General features: G+C 41.0%; 1 protein-coding gene across 1 annotated transcript in view; it reads left to right on the top strand.

Moving 5' to 3' along the window:
- The window catches only part of Kif5c (kinesin family member 5C), a 156,368-nt gene that overhangs the window by 87,148 nt on the left and 44,797 nt on the right, over nt 1–24,423 (top strand). The window contains exons 11-12 of the mRNA XM_042683474.1: nt 9,084–9,232; nt 20,276–20,451. Of these exons, the coding sequence (XP_042539408.1) occupies nt 9,084–9,232; nt 20,276–20,451 (325 nt within the window). The remainder of the gene's footprint in view (nt 1–9,083; nt 9,233–20,275; nt 20,452–24,423) is intronic.

Genomic DNA, 24,423 nt, shown 5'->3' on the forward strand with positions numbered 1-24,423 from the left:
ATATTAGACCTCCTCCTATCCTCCACAGAGAGAAAATCTCAGTCATGCAGTCTCTCTCACACAAGCACCATTTGGTATACAGTCATGCAGATTAGATTTGTTCATGTATTTATGGTGTAAGACTGTTTATAGCACCTCAACCAAATATGAATAATTTCCTGATTACCTGGAGAGTCAAAGAAGATTCAGAAGTTAAGAGATATGAAGGCTCTAAGAACCAGCATCTTCCTTTTCTCAACGTATGTAGAAGAAATTGCAGTGATAGACTCTGTACATGTGTGTGTGCATGTATGTGTGTGTGTGTGTGTGTGTGTGTGTGTGTGTGTGTGTGTGTGTGTGTGTGATGTAGAGTTACATTCAGTAAATACTAGTATAGGAGATAATTGAGGAAATAGGTGTAAGTAGGATTTATCAGGAGGCAGAGTGGTCTGACTTAGTGGTTGTCAGTCTCTCCCCAGTTGAACAAGGGCTTTGTTCATGTCTAAATTCCTAGGATGCCTTCAGAGCATCGATATGGGTGCTCAGCCTCTGGGGTGGAAATCGACACATTCAACCCAGTGAGAAGCCTGAGCATATGTCTATCAGAATGTAAACTGCAGATTTGGAGATGCAGAGACTAAGGGCACTGGGAGGGCAGCAGTGCTTGAGAGAAAGAGGTAGACCTCTTTGTTTTCTCAGTGGAATATGCCTAATAGAATTGTTTAATATAACCATCTCAGTATTGGCACTGGGTGAAAGATGGATTGTGGCCTCTGTTCTTTGCTGCCCCTTGTCTGCCTTTTCCGAGGCAACATTCATTAGCTTTGAGGTCTAAAACCTTGGCCTAGATTTCTCTCTGCAGGGAAAAGAGATATTATACCTGGGCAAACCCAGATCATATGTTACTAAAGTGGTTCTTGATGCTCTTCAGCAAGCCAAAATAAAGAGAAGCTGAAAAATTGACACCTTGATAATGGTTCCCATTGAGGGGTGTCAGTTTTGCAGGCATATCTTGCCGTTAGGGTAGAATTGGATTACATTAAGTTTCTTCCCTAAGTAGCCTTTGGCTAGGATTTTGTTCATGCTTTCTATGGTGTGGAATATGCATGTAGGTTTGCATGCACTTCTTGGGTTCTGGTTGAAACCTAAGAATTTTTAGAAGTAAAGACTTGAGACCTTTCCACGCTCCTTTGTAAATGATTAGGTTACTTTGCATTAATCAAATTATCTCCCAGCCAGTTTGAGCAGTGGCTGAGTAAGGCTCCAGGGGATCATTGGCTTGTTTTCTCCTATATCCGACATACAATCCCTCAAGCTGTGTGGATGGATAGTATTGCTATTCCTAACCAGCCTGCATAACAACACTGGCCAATGATAGAAAACATGGTAGTAGTCCCATGAGATTGTATCACCCAGTGACCTCATACCATCTAATGTGTAAGCATGCTGAAGTTCACACAAGGATGAAATTGCCTGATGGTGTATTTTCTCAGGACGTGTTCTGTTGTTAAGTAATGCATGACTATACAGTTATGTATCTCCAACAGGGAAAATTGGTAAAACCTCCTGTAAAAGGATTTCTTAATTTCTGCTATCTTGTTATGTTTCCTTGTAAGTTGTCTGGAATTCTTTTGGAAACCAGGCTAAGCAGTTACACATGTCGGTCTGTGCACAGACTTGAGGATTTGTGTGGATTTACTGTGTTAGAGCATGCTAATAATAACAGTTAAGTGTGATTACAGGCAGTAAGTATATGGGAAGAACCAAAAGAGTTGGGAAGAAAAAGCCTTTTTTCTCTGTTTTTAAAAAAATAAAATTAATTTTTATTGTAAAGGTGATGTATAGAGGAGTTATAGTTGCATAAGTCAGGTAATGAATACATTTCATTTTGAAGAGTGTCACCTCTTCCCTACTTTTTAAAAAGTTATTCCCTCCCGACCCCCTTCCCCCACAAATTGTATAGCTCATTTTCAACATCGTGTCTAGTGTGATATAAAGTATACAAGGCAAAAACACTGAAGCAGGAAACTTACACTAAAGGCAGGAGCTGAAAATTCAGGAGGAAGAATGTGGTTTTGGTTTTTTGTTTGTTTGTTTTATTGTGAGAATACAGTATAGAGGAGTTACAATTACATGGGCAAGATAACTAGTACATTTCTTATAAAGCATTGTTACCTCCTTGTTTTGTATATTATAAAATATATTTAATTAATTAATTCTTTATAATATATATTTATTTTTTAATTGTATAATTGTACAAAATTATAGATTTTGTTATAACATGTTCATAATGTATATAGTGCACTTTGGTTATTTTCATTTCCTCACTATAATTTTTTAAATTTTATTTAAGTAGTTATACAAAGGAGTTACCGTTTAACAAAGCAGTTTATGAATACAATGTATCTTGATCAATGTCATCACTTGCAACATTCTCACCTATTCCTGTCCTACCTACCTCTTCCCTTACTTTTTTTAATTTTGTAGGATAAACAATGAATTCTTGACTGCATTCTTTCTCTTTCTCCTCTTCATTCATTTATCCCCTCTCCTTTTAATGCCATGTCTACCATATTTCAGTTAATATCTTTGTAGACACTTGCATACAACCCAACATACTTACTTCTATATGTATAACGCTAATCATAGCTTCCACATATGAAAACATGAAACATGAAACCTTTATCTCTCTGGGCCTGATTTACTTCATTTAACATTGTTTTTTTCCAAATCTTTCCATTTCTTTACAAATGATATTATCATTCTTTTTAATGGATGAGTAAAATTACGTTGTATATATACCACCTTTTCTTGGTTTGTTCATCCATTGAGGGATATCTGGACTGATTTAATACCTTGCAGAAAGTTCCTACCTGTGCTGGTAATAGTTTCATGGTCTCTGGTCTTATGTTGAGGTCTTTGATCAATTTTGAATTGATGCTAGTGAAGGATAGTAGATAGGGATCTAGTTTCAGTTTTCTGCATGTTCAGTTTTTCCAGCATCATTTCTTGAAGAGGAGTTCTTTCTTCCCACCTATGTGTTTGGCTCTCTTATTGAATATTACATGGCTGTACATCTGTGGGTTTATTGTTGGGTCTTCTATTCTGTTCTGTTGGTCCTTAGGCCTGTATTTGTGCCAGTACCAAGCTGTTTTCATTACAATAGCTCAGTAGTAGAGTTTGAAGTTTAGTGTTGTTATGCCTTAGGCACTACTTTTCCTAATAAGGATTGCTTTTGGGATTTGGGGTCTTTTGTGGTTCCATATGAATTTTTGGATTGTTTTCTCATCTCACTGAAGAATGAAATTGGGATTTGGCTGAGTATTGCATTTAATTTGTAGACTGCTTTGGGAAATATTGCCTTTTTTCACCATATTAATCCTGCCAATTCGGGAGCATGAAAGGTCTTTCTATTTCCTTATGTCTTATTCAATTTCCTTTAAATTTTTGAAGTTTGTACTGTAGTTTTTTTTTGAGGCTATTACACATGGAGTTGTTTTCCTGATTTTAGTTTTAATCTTCTCATTGTTTGTGTACAGAAAAATTACTGATTTTTGTGGGTTGATTTTTATATCCTACTACTTCACAAAAGATTTGAATTAGCTATAGTGGCTTAGGGGAATAGTCTATAATAGAGTTCTTTAACTGTAGGCACATGTCAGCTGCAAAAAGGGATAGTTTTACTTCTTCCCTCCCTATTTGGATCTCCTATATGTTTTTCTCTGCTCTTGCTAGGAATTCCAGTAGGAAATGGTTTTGAAGTGATAGTAAGTAGGAACTCATGATCATTAATCTCCTTCTCTAAATTTGCTTAAGTTCTTGATAAAAAGAGATTATATAGATTCTATATCCTCTTGCTCTAGGTCTCTGAGGGGAATGGGAGACAGAGACTCTATTTTATTTTTCACAATTGCTTTTAACATCCTAGATAGAAGAATATTTGTTTTATTATGAAAAACCTTCTGGGCATAGAAATGTAATCTGTCTTAGTGATTCTAGTTTATTACATAATTGAGAATTTTTTGTGTCCAATGAGATTTGTTTCCTCCACTAATTAATTTTTTTATTACTGAATATAACCAACTGGCAGTAAATAGCATAAATTTAAATATATAATTTACAGAGGTTTTATTTTTTTCTTGGTTGTGGGGCTTGGACTCTGGGCCTGGGTGCTGTCCCTCAGCTCTTCAGCTCAAGGCAAGTGCTCTACCACTTGAGCCACAGCACCACTTCTGGTTTTCTGGTGGTTTATTGGAGATAAGAGTCTCTTGGACTTTCCTCCCTGGGCTGGCCTCAGATCTCAGCCTTCTGCGTAGCTAGGATTATAGGCATGAGCCACTAGCACCCGGCTACAAAATTTTTATAAATGTACATACAACTGTACTCACTTCTCACTGTCTTAGTAGCCTCTTAGTCAGTTTCTAGGTTTCAAGAGTAACTTGTCCTATCTTCGGTCATGATCTATTGTATTGCCCATCTTTAGACTTTATATAAATGGGATCACATAGTACTGTTTTGTAGGTAGCTTCCTTTATCTGTTATCACATCTTTTACCTGTTATCTACATTACTTGGGGTAGTAGTTTATTCTTCACAATTGTATAGTATTGTTTGAATATGGCATATATGTATTCAATCCATTGTTGATGACTATTTGGTTTGTTTTCATTTTGAAGATATTTAAATAAAGTTACTATGAAATTGGTTGTCATGCTTTTAGGTGAACATGTGTCCTGTATCTGTTGGCTAAGAGTGGAGTTTCTGGATGATAGTTGAGATGATCAGTGTTAGGAGAGGCTATCAAGTGCCTTCTAAAATGATAGTAATAATTCAGGTTCTCTTCAATAGCAGTACAGAGCTACAGTCACTGTTCTTCCTCACTCAAAGCTGGCATTTTTAAATAGCTTAAAATTTTTAGTCATTCTAATAATGTGTAAAGTCATCTTGTTGTAGTTTTAATTTGCATATCCCTCTGATTAATGGCATCAAGTACCTTTTTCTTCATAATTTTTTATTGGCACTCGTTTTATAACGTGCTTGTTAGAAGTCTTTGAAAAAAAGTCTTTGCATTTTTAACAAAATCTTTGAAAAAGTTGTTCTGTTAAGCTATTCTGTATGTCTAATATACATACGCTAATTAAATATCTTCTCCCATTGTACCTTTTAACTCTGTTAATAGTGGCTTTTAGTGATGAGAAGTTTTAATTTTAATGAAGTAAAATTTATTTTTTATGTTCCACTTAAGAAATCTTTGCCTAACCCACTCCCTTGAAGAGAGTCTCCTTTATAAGCTTTATTGATTTCCCCAGTGTATCATCTGGGATAAAATGTTTTATGTGGCATTGAAGTCTTCTTACATAAGATGAGTGGACTACCATTTCCTCCTGTCTTGGATGGGCATGTGATTACAGATTGGATGGCTATGTATCTGGGTTTCTACTCTGAAGGTTTTTTTTTTTTTTTGGGTAGGTTGTGGGGCTTGAACTCTAGGCCTGAGTGCTGTCCCTGAGTTCTTCAGCTCAAAGTGAGCACTCTACCACTTGAGCCATAGCACAACTTCCAGTTTTCTTGTGGTAGTTGGAGCTAAGAGTCTCACGGACTTTCCTGCCCAGGCTGGCTTTGAACTGAGATACTCAGATCTCAGCCTCCTGAGAGCTAATATTACAGGCGTGAGCCACTGGCACTCAGCCACCATGTAATAAGTTTTAATAAGTTTTATAAGTTTTATAAGTATTGCTGTTGAACCCTCTTAACTTTCATCTTCAAAATGACTTTCATCTTGGCTTTATGTTGTTGTTGTCCATTGTGGGGCTTGAACTCAGGATCTGGAGCACTGTCCCTGAGCTTTTTTGTTCAAGACTAGAACTCTACCATTTGAACCATAGTTCCACTTCCAGTTTTTAGGTGGCTAATTGGAGAGAAGAGTCTCATGGACTTCACTTCCTGGGCTGGCTTCAAACCATGATCCTTAGATCTCAGCCTCTTGAGTAACTAGGATTACAGGGGTGAGCCATCAGTGCCTGGCTTTATTTTTGCCTTTTTTATTTCTATTATAAACTTTAGAATTAGCTTGCCAATTTAAACATGCGCGCGCGCACATACACACACACACAACACAGACTACCTCTTAGAAACAATTTTGTGAGAGTTAATATTCTTCCCTACCAATGTTGGCTGATTTTTTCATATTGCTTTTAGGCTATGTAAAAGCCTTTTTCCTGGCCCTTTGGGGATGAATGAAGTTTAGGGACCCACTGGTGGTTTGAGTTTCAAGTGAAAGTTGGTTTGCATATCTTCTTTCTTCAGGACTTTAATGTACCATCTCTGCCCTATCCTATGCCCACACCCTTGGCTTGTACTATTGTGATATGCTTAGCCAGTGGAAAAGGGACACAGGCAGTCCGAAGGACTGGCTGTGCCCCAGAGCAAAGATTGTTAGAGATCCCAACCAAACAACCTTTTTCTGCTAAGCCTCCCCTGGCTTCCCCTTCAGCCTCTGTGTGATAAGGCCTCTCTCATTACTAGGTCCTCTCCATATTTTTGGTAAGCCCTGTCCAAATTAAACAGTTTGAACAGATCATCTGTTTCCTTTTAGGACATTGGATTCTACAGAAACAGAAGAAAAGGATTATTGTGGGTTGCTTTAGGAGAGTTTTGAGAACCCAGACGTGTTATGTTGGCGATAGTTTTGCTGGGCCTGTTTGCTGTGCCTCCCTCTGGCTAAACCTGCTGAGTGTAGTGTAGAGGCTCCATCTCTCTCTTTCTGGTATCATTTGGAAGCATCAAGGGACTTTTTTTTAATTTAAAAAGTTAGATTAGTAGTCTCCAAGTGTCCTTTTAAATGACAACAGGCATTTTAGCCATGAGTTATTTTTCATTTTCTGCCTTACTAAGTTGATAATGGATGCTGCTGTGTTTGTGCTTGTATCTCAGAAACATCCACAGCATCGCCTGAGGACATTAGAAGGTGAGGCGAGAATGTTACTAGAACAGACTTTCAAGGAGTAATAAAACCACTGCTATTTGAAAAACTAGAATTGCAGCACTTCTGGGGATGGCAGCCTCAAGCTACCTAGAATGAGAATTTTGCTAATTCCTTAGTGAGTTTTACACTGCAGTCATTTAACTCTTCTTTTGACAGTAGAATTATTTAGTTGTCTGCTTTAGGAATTAATTTTTGGAATGATATCTCTTACCACTGATTTCTTACCCTAAAATAGAAATTATATTCTGAATGCCATATGATGACAGCAATAGTTAACCTGGGTCACACCTCATCATGCTGACAAACAGGACAGTGCCAGACTGTTTGGAGTTTTAAACAAGAAAATGCAGCAAATAAAATGATGCCACATATTTTCCCATGATTTCCACCGTCTTAAAAAGTAAATAATACCAGGAGCTGGTGGCCTATGCCTGTAATCCTAGCTGTTTAGTAGGCTGAGATCTGAGACACAGTTTGAAGCCAACCTGGGAAAGAAAAGTCCATGAGACTCTTATTTACAATAAACTTCTCAGGAAAAGCTGGAAGTGGTGCTGTGGCTCAAGTGATAGAGCGCTAGCCTGGAGCAAAAGAAGCTCAGGGACAGCACCCAGGCCCTGAGATCAAACCCCAGGACTGGAAAAAAAAAGTAAATAGTAAATGGAATTCTGCTGTGAGGAGTTTGCTTTTGAATGAGACACTGCTAATTGGGTGTTAAATTTCTGTGAATGCATAGGTGCACTCTTTGTTTCAGTCCTGGTGCTCTCAGAGCCTAGGTGCTGTGATTTTGCTTTTTCTCTCAAGGCTAGCACCCTTACCACTTGAGCCAAAGCTCTACTTTTGGCTTTTTTTGTAGTTAATTGGAGAAAATCTCCTGGGTTGGTTTGAACTGCAGTCCTTAGATCTCAGCCTCCTAAGTAGCTAGGATTACAGATGTGAGCCACTGGTGCCTGACTGAACTTTTTTTTTCTTTCTAACTTCCAATTTGTGCAACTATTGATTCTCCCCTCATCCCCAGCTTGCCTTGGGTGTCTGTGTCTAACCACCATCCACCTAACATCACAGACCTTGGCCATATGAAATTGCTTAAACTGGAAGTGGTAAAATGGTGTCTATTAGACACACTTGTGACACATGTTATTTTTTTTTTTTAATGTTTTAAATTGGAAAACAGAAATTAAAAAGGTTTAATTTCTAGCTGGGTGCCCGTGGTCACATCTGTAATCCTACCTCTTAAGGAGGCTGAGATCTGAGGATCACGGTTCAAAACCAGCCTGGACAGGAAAGTCCATGAGACTCTTAGCTCCAATAACACCATAAAACTGGAAGTGGTGCTGTGGCTCAAGTGGTAGAGCACTCACCTTGAGCTGAAGAGCTGAGGAGCAACGTCCAGGCCCAGAGTTCAAGCCCATGACTGACCCAAAAAAAGTTTCAATTTCCACTTTTTGCAAAAAATGAGATGATGGCCTTTACTCCAGCCTGGTGATGCTTGTCTTTTTGGGGGGGGCGGTGGGTAGGTGGAGAGAAGGTCTACACTCAGCAGAGAACCATAGTGTATCTTGGCTAGCCTCACTAGTATGTGACCTACAACACATTAGGTACCAAATGGGAATGAGAGAAATAACTGAAAATCTGCTTTATGTTGTTGATGTAAGAACTCCAAGTTCCAGGAGGCCAGAGAATTTTCTCTTTTGTCTTGTTATATCTCCGGTCCTTGTGTTCATTCACCTGAAAGGAAATTCTGCTTAGGAAGGTGTTACTAGCAGTGGTAACCAAGGAGGCATAAAGGAGGATGCTGAACTTTGGAGAATGTTTTTTAGCTTATGTAGGGCTGAGGACTCAGCTTGAGACTGAGGTAGATGGAATTGGGTAAGAGAGAATCCTGAGTTGCATCCTGGTGGGATGTGAAGGAAGAATGGAAAGGGTGAATTTGAAACCCAAGAAGCAAAAAAGCCATTAATCCAGCCAGGAGGGTGATAGGAATGGTTAGCACATATAGGATCCCTTGCTCTGCCCAGGCCAGTCTTTGCTTGTAAAAGAAATCTGAGCTTTAGTTACACCGAATCAGTGAATATGAATATCTGTTCTCAAGAGTTTCTCTCTTATGTATGCTTCTATTGCAGAGCTAAGACCATCAAGAATACAGTATCTGTGAACCTGGAACTGACAGCAGAAGAATGGAAGAAGAAATATGAAAAAGAGAAAGAGAAGAACAAGACCTTGAAGAATGTTATCCAGCATCTGGAGATGGAACTAAACAGGTGGAGGAATGGTAAGGATGGACAGAGGGGAAGAAGGAGGCAAGAGCACCTGCCTTCCCTTTTCTGTGACTGTCAGCATCCTGACCCTGGGCGGCTCTTGGCCAATGGGACAGCTGTGGAGCCTGGGCCTCAAAACACCCTGAGTAGACAAGGACAAGCAGATGTTTCCTTATTCTCTGGCACAGTGCCCCACCTCTGGCCCCTTGCATGGCTGGTGTACACCGGTATGGATGACAGTTTGTAAGTTGGCTTGAATCTATTTCCCATGAGCTGGCCTCTGTCTGTAACTCGTCTTTCCTCTCAAGAACCCTATTTGAAATGTAGCAGGTAGCCCTTGAGACTTTGTGGCTCAGGTTCCTTTTGACTAAATGAAAAAAGTCATTCACTTCCAAGAGTTTTATCATTGGTTTGGTGTTAAAAGTCACCCCTGGCAAATACTAAAATTCCCCCCTACTTCATCATCATGCTCTGCTTCTTCAGAGCCAGAAATAGAAGCTGGCGAGGCCCTGTGCTAAAATGGAGTCTGATGGGTCTGTTTCGTGACTAGCTTTCCTTCTTTTCCCCCCAAAACATTCTCTTTGGTTTGTTCCAGTGAGAGAAAATATCTCAGAGAGATATATTCATCCCAGAGAGCTGACGTGTAGTGGGTGGGTGGGTTGTGGGTGAAGTGTTAGGAGGGGTTTCCAGATCCAAGTGCAGACGGATTATCTTAGTGATTTTAGCATTGTGATGGAATTCAGAGGGTGAATGTCTGTATGTATGGAAGGGTATTGAGTGCTTGGAAGTCGGTCCTCAGATCCTATACTGCTCTGCTTTGTCAATTCAAGTGGTCCAGGAGAACATAGCTCTCAGCTCTGGATGAATATAGGAGCCTGGGGGCTGCTCTGTAGGATTAGGAAGTATCCTGTCTGTTTAACAGAAGATCGTCCATGTTTGCCTTAATAGCTTTTTGCTATTAAGGGTAGGGTGTCAATGACCTACTCTTTAATTGAGAAACAGTTACGTGGCAAACAAGAATTCAAGAGAGGATTTAAAAAAAAAATGACCCACTAGCCTAAATAACAGGATTCTTCTCTTTTCCAAAGAGTTTTGTAGCTGTACATGTGTTTTGAAAGCTGCTAGAGTGATTGAATAATTCAGCACCTGGGGCTGGTAGCTGATTCCTTGCAGTTTGGCAGGGCTTTGAGAGTCGGGAAGGTAGAAGGTGAGATGGAAAGTGGCTATATGAAGTTTTATTCTATTTCTGGAATCCTCCTGGGTCAGTTCTCTGTTGGATGACTGTAAATCCTTTGGTAAAGGGCTAGGAGATTGGCCTTGTAGACTATTGTGGACTGGGCTATTAACCTTGGTATTTTCCACCCTTTCTCATCACCTGTCATGCTCGAAAAATCCGATTCACCATCTGTCACCCAGTGCTACCCTCTGGGACCTGTCTCTGCCTTGATTGCTCGACTCACCTGTGAGCCTGGCGGCTCAGGGGTTGCTCTGCCCTGCTCATGGCCTCCTCACTTGGCCTAGTTTGAACTGTTTGTTTTTTTTTCCACTTCATGTGCATGGTGAATCTCCTGAGAACTTGATTGTGGCTTTTGATGATATCCTTAACTTATATAATTTGGGGGAAAATAAAGCATGTTTTCTGACACACCCTATACCTGTGCTGAATGTATGGTAAGCAAATGTGTGTTCCATGTAAACTCTGGAGACTAAAGGGTAGGCAGTAGGATATGATCATCAAGACAGACTCCAGTCACCATCAGTGCACATGTTGTGGGTGGTGTGTGTTACACACCAAGGAGGGAAACAGACACCAAGCCTGGGGTGGCAGGGAGGGCTGACTTGTGTTTAGAAGCCAGGAGAAGCTTCCTCAAATAAGCAGCATAGAGAATCAATCTGAGAGAAGCAGCAGTTTGTTGGGTGAAATAGGAGATGTGAGATCATGATGAGGGTTCGGGGGTGGAAATTGAGTTTTTACCATAGTTCTGTGAGGTGGGAAGAAGAGGATCATTGTGGTTCTGGATTGGGGAACCATGATCTGAGATGAGGTTGGTATTGGTGGTCCCAGAAAAGGCTATAGGATTTTGGCCACCATGTTGGAAGCAATGAGAAACCATTTAGGCTGCAGAGGATAAGATTTGAGTTTTGAACATCCCCTATTTGTGTTGGAGAATGGCCTGGGTGGGGAGAAATGAACTAAGGTAGTCTTCCAGGGGTGAGGGGATGGTAGTTGATTTGAAAGACATGGAAGTGGGAGAAAGAGAAATGAATGGACCCAAGAGGTATTTGGAAGGAGAAATTAGCAGGGTTTGGGGCAGATTAGCTATGGGGAAAAGGAGATATCAGAGGACTTCCAAGTTTTCTGTCTTAGCCAAGATGAATGGAGGTCAGAGCCATTTCTTGAGGTGGGAAATACTGGAGAAGCACCAAACAGAAACGGAGATGAGAAGGGAAGGATGAGGGGATTGGGAAGCATCTAGAAGAATATTTCGGGTAATCATGTAGGTTTAAGGGTCTGAAGCCCAAGAGCTCCCTGGGCTGTAGAGGGAAATTCAGTCATCTTTGATCTTTTGGTAATGATTGAAGGTGAAGTAGGGGGTGAGAGAACCATGTGGACCATGGAGAGAAGAGAGAGAATGGAGGAGGAAAGAGTCTTAAGGGATCTCTGTCACCCCATCATCATTTCACTATTGAGTGACTGAGATGGGACAAAGGAAAGGGGGGGTCACTCATTAGAGCTCTGTTTCCTTCCTTCCTCCTTAAATGTAGAGGACACACAGTGATATAGATTAGTCTGTGTGGAAAGAAGTGTGGGAGGCGGGCAGTGAGGAGACAAATGGCTCTGACAAACCCAGAGTACAGAGCTATCTGAAGGACTGACTGCTGGTCACAAGATCTATCAGCATATGACACGTGCACAACAAACCAAAGTGAGGGTTTTTTTGTTAAGCTTCAGGGGCTGGGTATTTAATCTACAACCAGTTTAGCCTTTGGATCCACAGGTTTCACAGCTCTCCCAAGGGGATCAGCCTCTGGTAGAGCTGGGACCTGACCCCCACAGTTCATTTCCTTCCTGTCATCAGGACTGTCTGCACATGGAGCTAGCACTCATGATTTATTGTGCAAGCCAGTGAGATGAGTGTGAAAAGTGCCACCCCAGAGAAGAAAGAGCCCAGAAAGCCCTCTGGTGTCTGTGTGTCTGCCCTACTTCCTCAGAGCAGCTCTTGAGGGCAGGGCTGCTGTGGGATGGAGTAGAGTTGGTATTCTCAAATCAGTAGGGCGGTGTTGCCAACTTTCTTGAAATGACTTGCGGCAAGTTAATTCATCTCAACATTTCCGATCTGGAGTTTTCCACATTGGGATGTGACCGAGTTATAGACTTGTCAGAACTGTGCACCCTCCTAGAAAGAGATTGCTTTTGTTGCAGCATGTGTTTGTAATTTAGAACTTCACTGCTATACTCCAGCTGTGAGGGAGCAAGGAAAGAGTGCTGCAGAGAAGTGTGTGTGTATGTGTGTGTGCGCGCGCGTGTGCAGTGTATGCATGTTTGTACTTTTTACTGCTTACGGACATGCGGTGGCAATACAGGCAGGGGGAAATCAGCTGTAAATCAGTGGCAGCAGACAGCCGTGAGGGAGGAACGGAGACATGCCTGATCCAATTGGCAGTGACACTGACAGTATAGGACCACAGGAGAGGGCAATCCCAGCAGCATTCCAACGTTATGAAATCCCACCCTCTCCCATGCCCAGAGGCACATCTACCGTCCCACACTTCTGCTTAGACCAATTTGCAACCCGTAAAGCTTAGTATGTTTGTATGCTACTGAAATCTGTATGTTGGAATCCTTCCCTCAAAGTGATGGTATTAGGAGCGGGGCCTCTGGAAGATGATTATTTCCTGAGGATTAGCGCCCTTAAGAGAGTGCTGGGAGGTTTTGCTTCTCTCTCTTTCTCTCTCTCTCTCTCTCTCACACACACACTTTACCCCCTCCCTTCCTGTGACTACCCTCCCCCCCCAGCTTTGTGAAGATGTGACAAGATTTTACCTAAAAGAGGTCCCATACCAGAATACAACTCTGCTGACAGTCTTAGACCTCCATCTCTTGGCCCTTAAGAAATACATTTCTGTTGTCTAGAGCCTCTCTTTGTTACTTGGTCATAGCAGCCCTGTCTACCTGAGACAGCGAGTTACTTGAGCATGCAGGCCAGGCAGTTTTCTTCTCTAGGCACAGTTGAATCTTGAGTCTAAAAATAGGGCTTGTGGCTTTCAGCATATATTCTGCATCAAGCCTTCATTCATTCATTTTTGACATGGTTATTTGAGTAGGATATCTGTGTTCATGTGCATGGTGGCTTAGGGAGAGACTATACTATAAATGAACACACAAAGAGAGCAGCCCCTTTCCCGGTTCAATTCCTAGTTTAAGGTCCTAAGGTAGCAAGCAACAGCAACTGACCCTACTTGTTATACTAGAAAGCAGTGCTTCCTTCTTCTCTTTGTCTGATTGTGTTGAAGATTTGGAGGCCTAGGATAGAAGAATCATTACCATTCTTGGCGGTTCTTTGTGGAGGAGCAGGATTCTGAAATAAATTGTCTAATGAAGACTATATGTATGGTAATTCCTTCAAAGGAAGTGGAGATGCTGTTCTGAGAATGAATATCCAGTAATTTAAAAGCATTAGAAGTCCACCATAATCTACTAGTGACATCTTGTGGGCTGCAGAGAATTACCAGTCTTTTCTCAAATCTCGTGGCTCTGCTGGCACTTGAGCCTCATGAAAATTGGTTCACCTACTTGCTTAAGGAGCAGATGGAGTGGGGAAGTGGCCAGAAAATAGATTTCTTTTTAAGGTCTCTGTTGATTTGTGGAGCATATGTGTGAAAAGGACTTGAGCAAACCATATATGGGGATAGATTTCAATAGCTGGTTTCAGAGTGAATTATTGGCTTTCACATCACTCTTGCTTTCATCCATTTAAAAAAAAAAAACCACCTTCTTGACAGGGAGATGGTAAGATCTGAGGTCATGGTCATGATGCTCACGATGGATGGGCTGCCAGATTGGTCTTTATTATGCTTACTTCTGATACTTTGAATTTTACATCAAATCTAAAGCAAGCACGCATGCACACAATACACACACACACACACACACACGCACACAATACACACACACACACACACACACACACACACACACACACACACACACAGCCATGAATGTTTTAAGATCTCTGAGTCAGAAAAAGAACTTGAAATTCCAGATGTCCAGAGAGAATGGCCTGACAGTCTGATGTATATCTTCATAGTCTTTTCTCTTTAACAATTAAATATAAGACTAAATAACAGTGGTTGTAGATGTATTCCATCTGCAGAAACCAGGTACATACATGGTTACCTCACAGATTGAGAAAGTATGGAAGAATTGGTCACCTAAAGATTTGGATTTGTTTAAAACTTGCCACACTAGCTGGCATGCTTCAGTAACTAGGTAAATCGGTTTCCTGTAGCCTTATATGGGGGTTCGTGGGTCTTTGTGACTACTATCGTGGATGCTGTTTGCTTTTTTGGGGGTGGTGGTGGTGGTGGTGGCATTGTGATCTTCCTGTCTCAGCTAGCCAAGTGATGGAATTACTGCTATGTGCCACCATGCCCAGTGAGATTTGTTCTTTCAGCATTAATTCTATAAAAGATGCCCATGGTCATAGATTCTCGGAACTGGAATTTCAAGTGAGAAATTGTGATAGCTTCCCCTTTATAATAAATTTTTTTTAAAAGAAATTGAGATAGCTATTTTGCTAGGCCCTGTTCTTTTTTTAAGCACAACCCAACTAATAATAATACTGGCTGCTTGGAGCCTTTTTAAGAGGTCATGAATATAAAGGGAATGTGGAGCCCTGGGTGACCAGTTTATGAGAAAATTGGGATTAAAGGATGTCTTAAGCTGCTTATATTTTTAGACATTAGGGTGAAGGATGCATTTGTATGCTAACTAACTTTATAAGGGAATCATTTTTCACCCTGACATTTTATAATAATACCTTGTAGGCCAGCTGCTCCTGCCCACCTGGCAACTTAAAAGATTTCCTTTTCATTTCTTTGATATAGAAATTACTTACATTGGATTTGCCACTGGGCTTATTTAATTGGTATTAAAACAAAACACCTTGTTTGCCAGATCTACCATGGTTTCTGGTGGCTGCTGAGAGTGCACCGCAATTCGTGCCCTTGGAGTTGTCAGAGAATGCAATTACCTTTCTGTGTTCTCCTGAGGCCTTAGGGACCCACATGTCACAAAAAGGATAACTAGCTTGTTACTATTTCCGGTGTGAAATTTTAATGAATTCCTGACAGTCTAATGATTTTCTTTCAGTTAAAAAAAAAAGAACCGAAAAACCCCACCCTATTTTAGAACTTTTAACTAATAGACCTAATGAGAATTTTTGATTAGTCTGTCATTCTCCTCTGCCACAATTGATAGATTTTTTTTTTTTGGTAGAACTGTTATTTATGCTCTCTGGAGGTTTTCATTTTATAATTAGAATGCTCTCTGCAAGCCTTGTAGGTATGCTCCAAGTGAATGCACCCGTGTAAACACAAATCTCTTCAGTCCTTAAAGGTAATTACAGCTGACAATGGTAAATGCCATGATGCTTATTTAAAGAAGGAGAGGTTTCTGGTTGGGGGAGGCCTTTCAGTCTAAAAATTTAGTATTACTAAGCTCTTTCTTTATAGACAGCAGGTATGGGCCTCGGGGGCTAGACTAGGAGAAACCTGCTTTTAATAAAGCTGATGAGAATAAAACCAGGGCTGATCTTCACTTGAGGGTCCTCTTGTCCTTTGCCCCCAGCAGACTTCAGGGCAGTGGTCCTCTCGGGCTTGCTTCCATCTGTCTTCCTTGTTGCCTCAATATTCCATAATCATCTCAAGGGGGGCTTCTCTGGAGATTCGGTCCACTGCAGTGCAGGGAATGTTCTCGATTAAGGTGGTAAGATTGCCATGGAGACAGACTGCCTGGTGTCAGGTCTTACATGGTCTGGGAATTTACAGTCCCCAGCCATCTTTGTGAGCTGGACAGTGTAGTTACCAGGGACCCTTCTGGAAGTCATTTTCTCAGTCCTTTGAAGGGCAGTGGTGTTTGGGAAGGCAGCCCTGGGTTCATCTCTGGGCAGGAGCTGTGCTGCTTTTGTTTCTGCATGTTGTTGCTTTGTTCTTCTCCGTCTGAATGGCTGCTGCAAAAAATAATCCTGACTGCCTGACCTTTAGAATATAAACTGGCAAGAGCTGGCTGGTTAGATGTAGCTTTGTTGAGAGATGTGTTGAGGCTTTGATTCAGAGAACTGTTCATGAGAAAACAGAAAGTCGGCTGTAGGTTTCAAATATCGTTTTAATAATAATAAAAACAAACCTGAAAAAGGACTTGCATAACTACATTGTTTTATTTTTGGAACTAGGCTTCAGCTGCAGAGGTATTATAAAAATACTAGAAACATTAATCTTAGAATCAGTAACAATAATTTAACTGTGAAGCCTCAAAAATTCCACATTTGTTAGTGTAGGGGTCTGGGTAAGAGTTGGAGTTCAAAAAATAACACCTTGGTGCTTTTTATATTTTTCACATTTTTCCTTGGAAACATACTGTGATGGAGGTTTTGTTATTTGTTCTTTAAGAAAAGCAAACTAAGGACATGAATTCGTTATTAATCAGATCTATGAAATGGCATTTTATGTTCTGCCTCAGCACTGGGGATGTTTGTGAGAGTCTGTCGGTCACTTTCAGGGTGCCTTGTGGCAGCTTGTTAGGTGTTTGAAACCTCAGACATTGCCTAGTTCTTCTTGATGTTGTGATTCCTTAATAGGAAAAAGAAAAAAAAAGGATAACTGTAGGGATAGTCAGGCCTGTGACTTTTACTTAGAGTAGGTCCCTTGCAGGTCGCTGGTGTTCATCACCAATAGAAGAGAGGCATGAATTTAAAAAACAAAACCAGAACCACAACAAGACCAAAATAACCCCACTGTGTAATTCCTTTTTTACCCAAGCTCCTGATCACATTGCCTTTCTAGCCATTTGGAACATGGAGTTCATTCCTTCCAGATGTTTTTGTACCTTATTTCGTTCCTTGGAATGAGTAAATCTTTGGATAATATGATTTTGGTTTGACTAGTTTCTGGTCTTGTGCAGCTAAAAATTTTACCCTCATCAGGCTTAAATGGGAAGGTCAGATTCTTAGCACACTGGATTTGCCCTGTTCCCAGATTCCACACTCTAGACCTGAAGAATTATCAATACCTTCAGAACCAAGTGGAAGGACCATGTGCCAAGTACCAGTGGTAGATTTCTTTGAAAAGGAGCAGAATTAGAAGGGGAGGGGAGAGTAGGGATGCTCTATACTGCTTGCATTGTTTATGTTGATACTGTGTCCTAAATTATTTGCTTGCTTAGAAAATATCCATCCATCCATCTATCCATCTATCCATCCATCCATCCATCCATCCATTCATCCATCTTATTGTTCTTACAGCTCATGGATTTAGTAGGCTGTAGGGATTATAGATCCTTTAATTGGATGAAATCCAGCCAGCACACTAAGGTTGTTGATGGATGTTTTAAGCCAGGAACTGGAGCTGAATGAAATATTGATTTGGTTCAGGTTCAGTTCAAAGACTACTCTGATATTCTGGTTTTGTTTCAGGTCAATAATTTTAGAACAAAAAGGCTTAGGCATAGTACAGTCTACTTAAAAAGCAAGAGAAGTTTGGCTCTGTTTAATATTTAGCAATGCAATAGTTTATCTAAAATTTTGCTTCAGGTATCTGTTTTAGATGGAACTGTGATAGAAAAGTGAAACCATTGGTGTGAATTTTACTTGACATGAAGGTGATTTTGTGATTATCAAGAGAGGTAATGAAATCACAAATAGGGTTTATTTATATTGAGACCCGTGTGTTTGTTCTGGGGAGTTCTTTGAGGCATGATCTATACTGTCAAGGATAGTAGATGAAGATCTTAGTTCTTCTATCATTTATTTGAAAATTTCCCTTTGGCTCAGGGCAATTTCCTGGGGAATTTCCACAAAATGGATTTTATGGGCTAAAACTGGGTGAGGCTCGAATGTTGCAGATGAACAAAAAGACTATAATGAAATGAGTGTGAAGTTACTGGCAAACATTGTGAGGAAAATGTGTTTGGTTTGGTTTGGTTTTGCTTTGCAAGAGGATACTGAGAGATTCACTTGGGCCAGGTAGTTTTTTGTTTGTTTGTTTTTTGGTCTGGTCGTGGGGCCTGAACTCTGGGCCTGGGCGCTGTCCCTCAGCTCTTCAGCTCAAGGCTAGCGCTCTACCACTTAAGCCACAGCGCCACTTCTGGCTTTATTCTTTTTGCTTATGTGGTGCTGAGGAATCGAACCCAGAGCCTCAGGCATGCAAGGCAAGCACTGAGCCACCTTCCCAGCCCCCCCCCCCAGGTAGTTTTTTTAAAAATATATATTTTTATTGTAAAGATACTGTACAAAGGGGTTACAGTTACATGAGTAAGGTAATGAGTATATTTCTTGTCGAGCATTGTTACCTCCTCCTTTGTTTTTTCCCTATCATCCCTTCCCTCCCCACTGCCCCAACTTCTCTCCCCCCCCCCCCCGCCCCGCACGCACCCAAAGCTGTAAAGTTCATTTTCAACATAGTGTCTTGTACATCTCATTGTTACAATAGGTCATCCTGTATCCTTATTTCAGCATTTTGTTATTTCCCTTCCCCTCCCCAAATTAGAAAAATGTATATACAAGATACAGGGCACTGGAATCAAATATAGTGAAAACAGGGGTTATACCATGGGGGAAGAACATACAAAAAACAAAGGAGGAGATAACAATGCTTGATAGGAAATGTTCTCATTACCTTGCTCATGTAACTGTAACCGCTCTGTATAGAATTTCTACAATAAAAATGTATTAAAAAAAGAAACAAAAAAATCACACAGTACATTGTAAGTACATTAAAAACAACAGCAACAAAGATAAAACCTCTTGTGTCCCTATCTTGGTGTTCATTTCACTTAGCATCATCTTATATGGTCACATGTACATAGCTTTTGACCTTTTCTGCTTGTCCTGGACATATACTAATTATTGCAAATAAGGGAAACCATGGGACCTATGTTTCTTGGGGCTGGACCAGGTAGTTTTCTTGACTCCTTTCATGTGCTTTGTTTTTGCAAGGTGATTTTCTTTCTTGTTAGGACCAACCACTGGCCAGCTTGATGATTGATTCCTCAATTTGCATTGCCAAATTTAGCAGTTTCCTTTGAAGGCTTTAACAAACTCTACTCTGCAGACTGATAACTGATATGTATGGTGGATCTCTGCATGGAATTCTAGACTGGCAGTTTTTACTTTTTCTGGGACTACCTGACATCACAAGAAATTATTCAGTTTGAATGCTCCAGCAGAGCCAATTAATTTTGACTTCCTGGGGAAGAGAATAGAAGTGGGAAATATGTTTGCACAGTACCAGTGGCGTCCTCTGGTCCAGGCTGCCCTGACTTCCTCCTGCAGGCTCAGAGATTCCCAGGATGCGAGGACTGGGACCCCACAGTGTGCTGTTTAAACAATGGTGATGTGTTCCTTGATTTGGCTGTTCCACTAATGACTCAGTAACGTGGTTAATTGGTAATTAGGATGTCTCAGAGGTCTGTTTCCCTTTGAATCAGTCACTAGAGAGAATAGGATTCTAGTCAATCCCAGCATATTTCTCAACAAAAGCGAAGTGTATACAGAAATTTCCAGACACAGATGCAACTTGGATTAGTTAAAGCCATGTGGCCATTGGAACCAGATAATTTATATAACTTGCATTGGGAGGGAGGGCCAGACTCCTTCCTTAATCTAGTGTTGGTCAACTAACTTTGACCTTTCTCCTCAAGCAGCCTAGGAACAAACTTTATGCAGGAGCTCTTCATTGTGCCCTCTGTAATTTTCATTGTGAGTAGTTTTAGAACTCTTCCTATAGGAGGGCCTGCTCCACTTCTTCAGTTCTCACCACACCTTTGCTCTGCTTTGCAGGAGAAGCTGTACCTGAGGATGAACAGATCAGTGCTAAGGACCAGAAGAACCTGGAACCCTGTGATAACACCCCCATCATAGACAACATTGCTCCTGTAGTTGCTGGCATCTCTTCAGAGGAGAAGGAGAAGTATGATGAGGAGATCTCCAGTTTATACAGACAACTGGATGATAAGGTCTGTAGCCACAGTTGACAGTTCTCACTCTGGTGCATTCATATCCAACCCCATGCACCAGGCTAATCTTCTCAATTCCCATTCTGATTTGGAACATGCAAACTCAGGGAGCTTACTTCTTTCTAGTGAGAAGAAGCACTTGGGGAGGTTTGAGTAGATGAGAGGACTTTGAGTTAGACTGAGAGGTAGGACCTATTTAGAACTTTGACTTCTAGAATGCCAACTGGTTGATTATTACAGGAGACTAGAGGTATGTAAATGTGTGTAAGCCTGTGTTTACGTTTTCTTTTCTTTTCTGTGAGCCTGTGCCTCTCCTCTTGGAAACTTCTGCAGTAGCTCTAGCTGGGGGCAAGTCAAATGTGAACTTAATCATGTAGTCCATGGGATGTGAAGTGTAATCATATTGTAGACTGATGGCCCCTTAATCTGTGAAGTATTATTATTGAATGAAGAACTTTGAGCATACTAATTAGGGATGCTTAACTTTAGAACAAACATTCAGGACTCAAATAATCCTGTTAATGAGTAAGTTAGGAGAGTCCTTGAAGAATATGTATCATTCATCCCCAATAAAGGTCAAGTAAGGAATCCCAGAGGCATAGGAAATGAAATTGATGTTTCATGTGATCTTGGCTTATTGCCCTTGGAATACTCTAAATCCTTTCAGTTCATTTCATTAAGGTTGCTGGTATTTTTAGTCTACTTTAATCTCGTCTGCTGTGGTTCAACCTCCAGTTCTTTGGGGATACGTCTGGCTTGGTTATAACAGTTTTGGAATGTTAACATCACCGTTCATCCTAATTAGAGGCCTGTCGTTGGGGTGAAAGCGCAGTGTGGAGTCACCTTTCCAGACTGAATGTGACTGGTGGCCTGGAGTTCTGTTTGTTTGTGATTCTGGGCATTTGCATTATCCACAACATTAAACCAGGGTCACTGTACCCTTCTGAAAACTCATTCACAAAATAGACACACCTGTAAGTGAGTGGGCCATGTGCCCTCCATGCTCTGGACATCCCATCACCTTCTATTTTTATGCAGGCATTCTGCGGAAAGCCTTAAAGTAAAAAAGAAGCAGATCAATACTAAGTTAATAGTATATGCACTTTCTTGATTTCCCCAAAGAAGTGCCATTGTTGAAATAATAAAGAAATACTGCATGCCAGATTTCCTCATTTTATAATTGATAGACTGTATTAATCCACAGAGTATTAGTGAACTAGGGGGTGAGATTCTATACTTGTGGCCTTCCATGGATGGAATTGGTGTCATTTACCTTGGTGGCATGTAGAACTTCCACTGACCTGGGAGAGAAGCTTTGGAGCATCTCAAATCTAGATTGTGAAATGTAGTGATGAGAAATGAGCTCAGTGACATGAAAGTGCGATATCCGAGGTATTCATCTAGTGGCTGGTGAGCTGGCCCTAGAGGCCCTGCCTCTTCACCCAGCAAAGGGCCATTTTCCTGTTCTATTACCATTTTACAGCAGATGGTTATTGTGATGCTGAGAGATGCAGGAGGGAATGAAGATCTAGCCTTAGAGGGCATCAAGATTTTGGTCTGCCCTGGTAACTCTGCTTGTGAGCTGCCTGATTTTTGTCTTATTAGCTTTCAGTCTTATGTGTTCTCTCCAAGGTCCTGGAAGATGTTTCCATGTTTCTGGTGATTGCAGATGACTCGATATTTTGAGAGTCGCGACATGGCAGCTTCGAGATGATTGAATGGTAGAACTGAAAGTGTCTAGGTCTCAGTGAGACATTCTGAGTGACTTATTCAAGTTCACCTTGCTTAAAAGATTCAGAATGAGAATACATATCTTGTGTGTGTGTGTGTGTGTGTGTGTGTGTGTGCGCGCGTGTGTGCGCGCGCATGCACCTTGAAGAATGCTAATCTTGTTCTACAGCTTGAGCCACATCGCAGTTGGCTGATTCCATTTTGGCTCTGGCCCTTTAACTAGGGAACTTGTCAGTGAAGCTCCAGTGAATCTTTGCTGTGCTTTCCCTCCAGGGACTACAGGCAGATATTCACCTAGGGTCGTGCCCTGTGATGGGAAAGCCCACATGGTGACATCAGACCTGGGACCCAAAAATGCCAAGTCCTGGGCTGATGTTCTGCCTGCTGATGGTTCTTTTCTCCTGTATAACATTGGGTTCACTCCTGGCAATTTAGTAGGTTGCCGTGGAGATGAAAATTCCCTAGTTCAGAGCAGGTACAATGTAAATATTAGTTCCCTCCTTTCCAGCCTTCTCCATTTGGTTCTGTTTGCTTGAGGGAGAAGCCATATCAATGTGATATTGCACGGGAACCGAAGCGGTTATAATGGAAACACCCTGATATTGGCATTGCTTCTCTCTCATTCTTGGTTGGAGATCTGTGAGAGGAGGCAAGTTTAAGTAGAATTATAAGTTGATTACTTATCATACTGGTTACAGTTGCATGAAATCATCTCAATAATTAAAATGTACTAGTGATCTTTTGGCCACTAACTGACTACGTTATTTCATGTGTAAGAAAATCCATCTACAAGATTATTTTCTGAAAAGTACTTTGAAATCTGTGATCTTTGACCAGATTTTTATAGTCATCATCAGATTGGAGGGTGGTTAAATTGGTCTTGAGAGATTCACCTGACCGTGTAGAGATAACTCTGTGTGTGGGAGATCTTATTCTGCAAGGCTTGAACTAACTAAAAAAATCACAGGCTCATGCCTGTAATTCTAGCTACTCAGGAGACTGAGATCTGAGGAGCCCAGTTCAAAGCTAGCCCTGGAGGAAAAGTCCATGAGACTCTTATCTTCAGTTAACCACCAGAAAACTGGAAGTAGAGCTGTGAAAGTGTTAAGAGTGCTAGCTTTGAGCAAAAAAGCTCAGGGACAGCACCCAGGCCCTGAGTTCAAGCCCCATGACCACCACCACCAAAAAGGAAAGAATCACAATAGACCATGTTAATTCCTTAGGAAGCTGACTTAGTAAAGGGTAAATATAGTTTAGAAAATGTCTCTATGCAAGTGATTCATATCCTTTTTAATGTAATGCTTGTTCTATATCCATCCCACATGGGGCCAGGGTCCTTGTTTTTTTCCATTGTGTCTTAAAAATCATGGTATGCCAGCTTGTCACCTGTCTAAAAGGCAGCCTACATCTATGCAGTATCATGAGTGCAATGTAAGAACAAAGGGCCCAGCATTCCCTGTTCCTCTGCCCTTGGTACTTCTGATCTGGAGCAGGCTGCTCTTTGTCCCTGGGGAGAGAGATGGTGGCTCCCTGATGTTTAGCTCTTTGGCTCTTTTATGTTAAGCTGTTTAATATTTATGTCTTGAGGAACATAAACACAAAATTGTTCCTAGTAACTGACATGCTAAGTTTATAAAGTAGAAGAGAAAATATTTCCTCCTAAATACTTTGCTAGCTGTGAAAGTACCATTTTTGGGCAGTTCCACTCTGGTGTCATTTCTCTAATTCTCCTGCCAGAAATCTCAGTTGGAGAGGGAAGTCACCAATATTTCATAAAATCACTCAAGAAACGTGGGTGTGAAGGGGGTCAATGGAAACAGCCAATAGGCATCATACACACAAGAAAAGGAGACACTGAGTCTGGACTATTCTTGCTCTTTGGAAAGCATTCATCTGTTTACTGGTTTCAAATGTATGTACCAACATCACCGAACAGGATGGAGAGGATACATGGGCACTGAGGTGCTACAGGCCCTGGGGTTCCCCTCTCTCCACCTGACTTGTGGATTTGGCAGAAAACACAGTCCAGATTTTTCTTTCTATTGGGTATTGATGAAGACACCTAGGCAGAACCTGGCATGGAACTGAGTTTAATGCTGTGTGGTATATAGAGCCGAGAAGTGCCTCCAGTAGGGTTTTTCTCCTGTTCCTAAGTGGGAGGAAGACAGATATAAAGCCAGTTGTTAGGTTTTGCAGTCTGTGCTTCAAATTGCATGAATTCCCAAGAGCATTGCCACAGCT

Source organism: Dipodomys spectabilis, unplaced genomic scaffold, assembly GCF_019054845.1.
Source record: "Dipodomys spectabilis isolate Male_0828 unplaced genomic scaffold, ASM1905484v1 ptg000081l, whole genome shotgun sequence".
Lineage (NCBI taxonomy): Eukaryota > Metazoa > Chordata > Mammalia > Rodentia > Heteromyidae > Dipodomys > Dipodomys spectabilis.